At 37.0% G+C, this 10,000-nt stretch overlaps 2 protein-coding genes across 2 annotated transcripts in view; one reads left to right on the top strand and one right to left on the bottom strand.

Moving 5' to 3' along the window:
* bco2l (beta-carotene 15, 15-dioxygenase 2, like) overlaps positions 1-10,000 on the top strand; it is a 182,217-nt gene that overhangs the window by 87,880 nt on the left and 84,337 nt on the right. Inside the window, exon 3 of the mRNA XM_062025453.1 lies at positions 2,167-2,394. The gene's annotated coding sequence lies outside the window, so the exon portion shown is untranslated. The remainder of the gene's footprint in view (positions 1-2,166; positions 2,395-10,000) is intronic.
* The window catches only part of ela3l (elastase 3 like), a 15,127-nt gene continuing 7,185 nt past the window's right edge, over positions 2,059-10,000 (bottom strand). The window contains exons 5-8 of the mRNA XM_062025455.1: positions 7,805-7,941; positions 7,403-7,548; positions 2,190-2,342; positions 2,059-2,110 (exon numbers count right to left, since the gene is read on the bottom strand). Coding sequence (XP_061881439.1) covers positions 2,093-2,110; positions 2,190-2,342; positions 7,403-7,548; positions 7,805-7,941 — 454 coding nt within the window. The 3' untranslated portion in view covers positions 2,059-2,092. The remainder of the gene's footprint in view (positions 2,111-2,189; positions 2,343-7,402; positions 7,549-7,804; positions 7,942-10,000) is intronic.

The following is a 10,000-nucleotide window of genomic DNA, read 5'->3' as shown; positions in this document are numbered from 1 at the left end:
CTCCGAATTCTTTAGGACAACCTAAAATCATCAGCCCAGAGGTTGGGTCTTGGGCGCAGGACAGTGACCCCAAACACACGCCAAAAGTGGTAAAGGAATGGCTAAATCAGGCTACAATTAAGGTTTTAGAATGGCCTTCCCGAAGTCCTGACTTAAACGTGTGGACAATGCTGAAGAAACAAGTCCATGTCAGAAAACCAACACATTTAGCTGAACTGCACCAATGTTGTCAAGAGGAGTGGTCAAAAACATTAATTGCCAGAAGCTTGTGGATGGCTACCAAAAGCGCCTTATTGCAGTGAAACTTGCCAAGGGACATGTAAGCAAATATTAACATTGCTGTATGTATACTTTTGACCCAGCAGATTTGGTCACATTTTCAGTAGACCCATAATAAATTCATAAAAGAACCAAACTTCATGAATGTTTTTCGTGACCAACAGGTATGTCCTCCAATCACTCTATCACAAAAAAATAAGAGTTGTAGAAATTATTGGAAACTCAAGACAGCCATGACATTATGTTCTTTACTTGTGTATGTAAACTTTTGATCGCGACTATATATATATATATATATATATATATATATATATATATATATATATATATATATATATATATATATATATATATATATATATATATATATATATATGTATATATATATATATATATATGTATATATATATATATATATATATATATATATATATAATATATATATATATATATATGTATATATAATATAATATATATATATATATATATATATATATATATATATATATATATATATATATATATATATATATATATATATATATATATATATATATATATATATATATATATATATATAATGTGGGGTGTCAACATTCTTTATTTTCGAATGAATCGCAACTCTATTTTGTAACGATTCTTAATCGATTAAAAAAAATAAAAATTGTATGTTTATTTATTTATTTTTAAATCTGTCCTGTGCAGGCACTCAGACAAATCATATAGATGATCTATATCTGCTGTACAGATTTACTTTAGATAAGGGAAATGTTGGATACTTCTCTTGTTGCCTTATTTGTGTTTGACTTTATTAAATGTTTGGGTAGAATTTTATTAAACAAAACCTTTTGTTTTTTTGTACTATATACATTTATCACAGCTGTTTATCTATATCATGGAATAATGTAGTTAATCATAGAACTGGCACCCAATGTTATTAAAAAGTATAGACTTTGAATCGGGAATCGTTTTGTATCGAGAATCGATTTGAATCGAATCGTGCGGTGCCTAAAGATTCACAGCCCTCTTATGTATTTTATTATTAATGTTATTTTATATTGTATTTATTTCTATTTATTTTTAGTTAGATTCACTATTTTAATTCATAGTTCTGATATGTAATAGTTCAAGTGTGCACACAGCAGGTAGTACAATTTGTCATTTTTATTATCCCTTAATTTTTCTTCTATTTGTATTTATACTTTTACTATCCATTGATACATTTTAGTTTTACTTCATATATATATATATTATTTTTTTTATGCATTGTTAAAACGCTACAAAGTTTTTTTAGGTGAGGGAAAATTCAAACTTGTGATGTCACTGCCAAAATATTAAAATATTGCTCCGCTTTATGTAATGTTTCCAATAAACACACAAGAAAATAAATTGATAGCCAATATTTCAGAATAATTCCCACCAATTGAGTAGTTTGTGTGCAAATTTAAATGATTCTGATCCACACCTTAGCCTCCAACTGATACTTGTGTTTCCTTGATTGAAAAAAACGAGCCAGTTTTTAGTACGGCTCTCTGAAAGGAACGACTCCTCAAGTTCCGGTTCCCTTTAAAGAGCCATAAATAAATAATATAAAAAATAATGTTAGTAAAGTTATTGTTTGTTACAAGTTGATCTACTTTTCTTTTTGTTAATATTGGTAGGTATACAATGTTATGCAGAGGTGTACTTCTAACAATTTCATAGCAAAATGTGAAATGTTTTCTTTTTCTTAGTAACAGAAAATAATTGAGAAGCACTGCACTAAAAGCACAAGACAAATTCAAAGAGTAGTTTTATTGGCACTTCATCCTCTCTAGTTGTTCATCATGACCTAAAGATAAAAGAATGTTATTGAAATGTGCTCAGACAACAAATGCGTGTCATTAGGTGGACTTCCGTCCCGCCTGTACCTGATCGATCCAGTCATTGAAGGCGGACACGCGGGTGAAGACGGTGGGCTTCTTCTCGTAGTTGCAGCCCAGGCCGGAGACGAAGCTTGCAATGCCGTGCACTTCCCACACACCTTCCATGTTCTTGCAGTTCAAAGGGCCGCCTGAGTCACCCTGAGAGGGGAAGGAGTCGAGCAGTGTTGAGAAACACAGTCACACTGACAAGGTATGCAATGGTTTTTGTTTCTTTTTACACTGGTTCACTTACTGGTACTGTTCCCATTAGGATTGTCACGATACCAGAATGTCAGTAGTCAATACCTACAGTATGACCTTCCACAATTCTCGATACTCGAAAATCAAAACTGTACCCATGAGTATGGAGTGAAATTACTGCCTAAACTCCACAAACACACAATAATGTTATTAATCACGTCGCCAGTTAAAAAAATAAAATGTTCTTTATCCGCGTTGGCCCTGCCATGAGGTGGCGACTTGTCCAGGGTGTACCCCGCCTACCGCCTGAGTGCAGCTGAGATAGGCTCCAGCACCCCCTGCGACCCCGAAAGGGAAAAGCGGTAGAAAATGGATGGATGGATGAAAAAAGTTAAAAGTACATACATGGAGTGAAATTACTGCCAAAACGATTTGCATGTAAAAAACAACAACAATTATATTATAAAAATGATTTGTAAAGAAAACAACAATGATCTGCGATTAAACAAAATATTTACCAATTTAAAAAACATTATTTTTCAAGTTAAAACTTGGCAGTAATATTCCACTTAGTAGCTCAAATATAACAAGAAGAAGAAGTGGGAAGTAAAATGGCGGACAGAAGAGAGGGTAAACTTACATGTTAACTTAGAGGCTGAGCTTGTTTCCCCGCTCTCCTGTCTGCCATTTTACTCCCCACCCTGCTTCTTTTTTTGTTTTTTTGTTTTGGCGGATGGCACCATGCGCAAATTAGTAGCTCAAATATAACAAGAAGAATAAGTGGAAAGTAAAACGGCGGACAGAAGAGAGGGGAAACTTACATGTTAACTTACAGGCTGAGTTTGTTTCCCCCCTCTTCTGTCCGCCATTTTAGTCCCCAGCCTGCTTCTTTTTCTTTGTTATTTTTGGCGGACGGCAACATGCGCATAATAGTAGCTCAAATATAACAAGACGAAGAAGAAGTGGGAAGTAAAATGTCGGACAGAAGATAGGGGTATTTACAGGTTTACTTACAGGCTGAGCTTGTTTCCCCCCTCTCCTGTCCGCCATTTTACTCCCCGCCCTGCTTCTTTTTCTTTGTTATTTTTGGCGGATTGCACAATGCGCATAAAAGTAGCTCAAATAGAAGGAGAAGAAGAAGTAATAATAATAATAATAATGGATTAGATTTTATATCGCGCTTTTCTATTATTAGATACTCAACGCGCTCACAGAGAAGTGGGAAGCCATCATTCATTCACGCCTGGTGGTGGTAAGCTACATTTGTAGCCATAGCTGCCCTGGGGTAGACTGACGGAAGCGAGGCTGCCAGTTTGCGCCTACGGCCCCTCCAACCACCACCTATCATTCATTCATCATTCATTCACCAGTGCGGCACCGGGGGCAAGGGTGAAGTGTCCTGCCCAAGGACACAACGGCAGCAATTTGGATGTCAAGAGGTGGGGAGTGAACCTGCAACCCTCAGGTTTCTGGCACGGCCGCTCTACCCACTACGCCATACTGCCCCAAGTTCGAGAAGTGGAAAGTAAAATGGCGGACAGAATAGAGGGTAAACTTACATGTTAACTTACAGGCTGAGCTTGTTTCCCCGCTCTCCTGTCTGCCATTTTACTCCCCTCCCTGCTTCTTTTTCTTTGTTATTTTTGGCAAACAGCACCATGCGCATAATAGTAGCTCAAATATAACAAGAAGAATAAGTGGGAAGTAAAATGGCGGACAGAAGAGAGGGGAAACTTACAGGTTAACTTACAGGCTGAGTTTGTTTCCCTGCTCTACTGTCCGCCATTTTAGTCCCCAGCCTGCTTCTTTTTCTTTGTTTTTTTTGGCGGATGGTACCATGCGCAAAATAGTCGCTCAAATATAACAAGAAGAAGAAGAAGTGGGAAGTAAAATGGCGGACAGAAAAGAGGGGAACCTACAAGTTTACTTACAGGCTGAGCTTGTTTCCCCGCTCTCCTGCCATTTTACTCCCCACCCTGCTTTTTTAACTTTATTTTTAACGGATGGCACCATGCGCATAATAGTAGCTCTGACGACCTTAAATTGACTCAGCAGCACCACCTGTCGTTGTAAAGAGCGAATTACGGGGGCTGTGAGTGCAAGTGTGTGGACTGCACAGGGTGGAATATTACTGCCAAAAGTTTAAACTTGCAGAAAATTGTTTTTTAAATTGGTAAATCTTTTGTTGAATCGCAGATAATTGTTTTTTTCTTTGCGAATCATTTTTACAATTTTGTATTTTTTTTTACAAGCAAATCGTTGGGCGTGAGTAAAAACATTTGTGTGTGTCTGTGGAGTTTTGGCAGTAATTTCACTCCATGTATGTACTTTTAAATGCACTACTTTATTTAAGTGTCAAGTATTTATGATCGCCGTGCTTCAACATCTCTGTGCACAGAATTTAAATATCAGTAACAGCTGCTAACAGGGAAGTATACATTGGAAAAAGAACAGCAGTGTTCTGGAGCCTCCCTGTACATCAAAACAAACAATACTGTGCTTATAATAATAATCATAAATAACAACAATAGTCAACTATTTTACATTCTAAAAAGAACGGCAGTGGCGCGGAGCTTTTAAGTAATAAAACAAACAATATTGTTATTAATATTCTTTCAGTAAATGTGATGTCATCGTGTCATTTGTGATGACATAGACTCATAAAAAGGCTAAATCGTATATTTAAAGACACATTTGAGTGTTTTTAAAGATTCATTATTAGTATCAACACCTCAGCTGTTTCTCATTGCTTTGTCTTTTTGCTCTATTTTTCCATTTCTGATGTTTATTGTTTATTCCATTTGAACAGTTTGCTACGAGCCCATAAAAAAAGACCAATGTCCCCCAGGCTGGGCTTTGCCTTCCTGGTGAAATAATTAAACCAGTGGTATTGAAAATGTTGCCAAACAACAGAAGAGTATCTCTAAGTTGTGTTTTTTTTTTAGCATTTGTAGGAGTGATTAAAGTTGGCTTGCACGCTTCTGGAGCTTTTCTGCATGCGGTGCTAATGCACACTCCCGGCGGAGCTTGTAGTGACAACATGCGTTTTTTTGGTTTTTTTTACCAATTTAAACCTGTGACATTATCTGATCAAAACCAAACCAATATTAAATGTTTGATATATTGGTTCAGGACTGATGTTTATTGAGAAAAATAATAATATTTATAATCCTAAATTTGTTTACGCTCTTAAATAAACTTAAGGACTTTTATGTCCTGTTTAGCTTTGAAGAAATCTGAAATTGTGCTGGACAAGACATGTTATAGAATAAATAAATTAAAAAAAGAAAAGAAAATTAAATGTGTTCAGAGGGTAAATGGCAAAATCATAGGGTTTTCATGTAAAAAAAAACAACAAACAAACAAAAAACAGACAAAAACATTTTAATTAAGGACTTGTATGCCCTTTTTGGCTTTGAAGATTGAAAAGAAAACAAACAAAACTAGTTTTAAAATCCTTATTTTTTAACCCACTTGAACCATTTGATACTGAAAACTACAAAAAAATGAACTCAATAAATAATTAATTTTAATTGATCAGCAACATATACAGCCGTGGTAAAAAAAAATGTACATACACGTGTAAAGAACATAATGTCATGACTGTCTTGAGTTTCCAATAATATCTACAACTCTTATTTTTTTGTGATAGAGTGATTGGAGCACATACTTGTTGGTCACGAAAAACATTCATGAAGTTTGTTTCTTTTATGGATTTATTATGGGTCTACTGAAAATGTGACCAAATCTGCTGGTTCAAAAGTATACATACAGCAATGTTAATATTTGGTTACATGTCCCTTGGCAAGTTTCACTGCAATAAGGTGCTTTTGGTAGCCATCCACAAGCTTTTGGCAAGCTTTTGGTTTAATTTTTGACTACTCCTCTTGACAAAATTGGTGCAGTTCAGCTAAATTTGTTGTTTTTTTGACATGGGCTTGTTTCTTCAGCATTGTCCACACGTTTAAGTCAGGACTTTGGGAAGGCCATTCTAAAGCCTTAATTCTAGCATTATTTAGCCATTCCTTTACCACTTTTGACGTGTGTTTGGAGTCATTGTCCTGTTGGAACACCCAACTGCGCCCAAGACCCAACCTCCGGGCTGATGATTTTAGGTTGTCCTGAAGAATTTGGAGGTAATCCTCCTTTTTCATTGTCCCATTTACTCTCTGTAAAGCACCAGTTCCATTGGCAGCAAAACAGGCCCAGAGCATAATACTACCACCACCATGCTTTACGGTAGGAGTGGTGTTCCTGGGATTAAAGGCCTCACCGGTTCTCCTCCAAACATATTGCTGGGTATTGTGGCCAAACGGCTCAATTTTTGTTTCATCTGACATCACATGGACAAAGATAAGACCTTCTGGAGGAAAGTTCTGTGGTCAGATCAAACAAAAATTGAGCTGTTTGGCCACAATACCCAGCAATATGTTAAACATTGCTGTATGTATCCTTTTGACCCAGCAGATTTGGTCACATTTTCAGTAGACCCATAATAAATTCATAAAAGAACCAAACTTCATTAATGTTTTTTTGTGACCAACAAGTATGTGCTCCAATCACTCTATCACAAAAAAAGTAAGAGTTGTAGAAATTATTGGAAACTCAAGACAGCCATGACATTATGTTCTTTACAAGTGTATGTCAACTTTTGACCACGACTGTATATAAAACACTTCATCCTACGAAAGAAAATTGAATAATACAATTCCGCCCGAATGGAGCTGAGATGGGCTCCAGCACCCCCGCGACCCCGAACGGGACAAGCGGTAGAAAATGGATGAATGAATGGAAAACAATTTGTGCTGATTTTTTTTTTTTTTTTTTTCATCAAAATGAGGAAGGCGAGACAATGAGCACATTTTGTAGTGCACAGCTTTTTGAAGCAATATTAGTGATTATATAGTTCCTAAAAAAAAAATCTCATGCGATCATGCTAGAGTTAAACACCACATACAAATCATATTTTTATTTTTTTTAAGTATTGTCATAAAATAGGGGGTGTGGGTGAAACTTACATTACACCCAGCCACGACTCCATCGCCACCGGCACACAGCATGGTGGTCCTGACAGCGATGCCCCACCAGTCAGGCTTTGAGCAAGTCTGGTGGTCCGCCACCGGCATCAGAGCCTGCTGCAGTTTATCAGCTATGGGGCCTCCGGCTGGAACACACATCCACAGCGTGTGAACAACCACACGCAGCAGAGTCCACAGGCCATTGCAAATGTTCAATTTAGGAGCATTAACTCCCCGAAAATGATTTAGCCAATATCTCATGCACGTTATTTTCATCCCGACTCTGGGGGATTCCCTGGGTCACCGCCAGCCTCTGAATCCAAACATCATTGGAAAAAAAACTCTTTGTGGAGGTAGTGGACTGTGAAAAAATAAAATGACTAAAAGCAAAAAGCCACTTACTGTAGAGTCTGCCCCATCCGGTGATGTAGCAAGAGTAGAGGTTCGGCAGCAGGGTCCCAGCAGGAGGAACGCACGCCAGCTGAACCTGATCGCTCAGAGTCACCGGCTCGGACAGCTTGATCATGGCGATGTCGTTACTGCATGAGAGGGACGCACCGCAGCATTTTTTACAAACTATTCAATAAAAAGAGAGACATTTTTTCTTGGAGCAAAAACATTTGCAAATGCTTATCTCAATCTGTGTGTGTGTGTGTAATCAGAGTCACGTGTTTGTGTACTAATTTGTGTGTCTGTATCTCAATTTGTGTGTGTGTAATCCGATTCACGTGTTTGTGTACTAATTTGTGTGTCTATCTCAATTTGTGTGTGTGTGTAATCCGATTCACATGTGTGTGTGTACTAATTTGTGTGTCTGTATCTCAATTTGTGTGTGTGTAATCCGATTCACGTGTTTGTGTACTAATTTGTGTGTCTGTATCTCAATTTGTGTGTGTAATCCGATTCACGTGTGTGTGTGTACTAATTTGTGTGTTGTATCTCAATTTGTGTGTGTGTGTGTAATCGATTCACGTGTTTGTGTACTAATTTGTGTGTCTGTATCTCAATTTGTGTGTGTGTGTAGTCCGATTCACGTGTTTGTGTACTAATTTGTGTGTCTGTATCTCAATTTGTGTGTGTGTGTAATCTGACTCATGTGTTTGTGTACTAATTTGTGTGTCTGTATCTCAATTTGTGTGTGTGTGTAATCCGATTCACGTGTTTGTGTACTAATTTGTGTGTGTGTATCTCAATTTGTGTTTGTGTAATCCGATTCACATGTTTGTGTACTAATTTGTGCGTCTGTATCTCAATGTGTGTGTGTGTGTAATCGGATTCACGTGTTTGTGTACTAATTTGTGTGTCTGTATCTCAATTTGTGTGTGTATAATCAGATTCACGTGTTTGTGTACTAATTTGTGTGTCTGTATCTCAATTAGTGTGTGTGTGTGTGTGTGTAATCAGATTCACGTGTGTGTGTACTAATTTGTGTGTCTGTATCTCAATTTGTGTGTGTGCAATCCGATTCACGTGTTTGTGTACTATTTTGTGTGTCTGTATATCAATTAATGTGTGTGTGTGTGTATGTGTGTGTGTGTGTGTGTGTGTAATCCGATTCACATGTTTGTGTACTAATTTGTGTGTCTGTATCTCAATTTGTGTGTGTATAATCAGATTCACGTGTTTGTGTACTAATTTGTGTGTCTGTATCTCAATTAGTGTGTGTGTGTGTGTGTGTGTGTGTGTGTAATCCGATTCACGTGTTTGTGTACTAATTTGTGTGTCTGTATCTCAATTTGTGTGTGTTTAATCCGATTCACGTGTTTGTGTACTATTTTGTGTGTCTGTATCTCAATTAGTGTGTGTGTGTGTGTAATCCGATTCACGTGTTTGTGTACTAATTTGTGTGTCTGTATCTTAATTTATTTGCGTGTGTTTGTGTGTGTGTGTGTGTGTAATCCGATTCATGTATTTGTGTACTAATCTGTGTGTGTGTGTGTGTGTGTGTGTGTAATCCGATTCATGTATTTGTGTACTAATCTGTGTGTGTGTGTGTGTGTGTTATCCGATTCATGTATTTGTGTACTAATCTGTATCTAAATTTGTGTATTAGTGTTTCATCAGATTTATGTGTTCGTGTTTTGATTTTTGTCTGTATCTCAATTTGTGTGTGTGTGTAATCCGATGAACGCGTTAATGTGCTATTTTGTGAATCTGTATCTCAAATTGTGTGTGTAATCTGACCTGCGTGTTCATATACTAATTTGTGTGTCTGTATCTTAATCTCTTTGTGTGTAATCCGATTCACGTGTTTGTGTTTTCTTTTGTGTGTCTGTATCTCAATTAGTATGTGTAATCTGATTCACGTGTTCGTGCACTACTTTGTGTGTCTGTATCTCAATCTGTGTGTGTGTGTAATCCGATTCACGTCTTTGTGTACTAATTTGTGTGTCTGTATCTCAATTAGTGTGTGTGTGTGTGTGGGTGTAATCCGATTCACGTGTTTGTGTACTAATTTGTGTGTCTGTATCTCAATTTGTGTGTGTGTAATCCGATTCACGTGTTTGTGTACTAATTTGTGTGTCTGTATCTCAATTAGTGTGTGTGTGTAATCCGATTCACGTGTTTGTGCACTAATTTGTGTGTCTGTATCCTAAT

The sequence above is a fragment of the Entelurus aequoreus genome, linkage group LG17 (assembly GCF_033978785.1).
Source record: "Entelurus aequoreus isolate RoL-2023_Sb linkage group LG17, RoL_Eaeq_v1.1, whole genome shotgun sequence".
Classification (NCBI taxonomy): domain Eukaryota; kingdom Metazoa; phylum Chordata; class Actinopteri; order Syngnathiformes; family Syngnathidae; genus Entelurus; species Entelurus aequoreus.
Note: the sequence above shows the minus strand (reverse complement) of the source record. Positions and strands in the feature narration are given on the sequence as shown.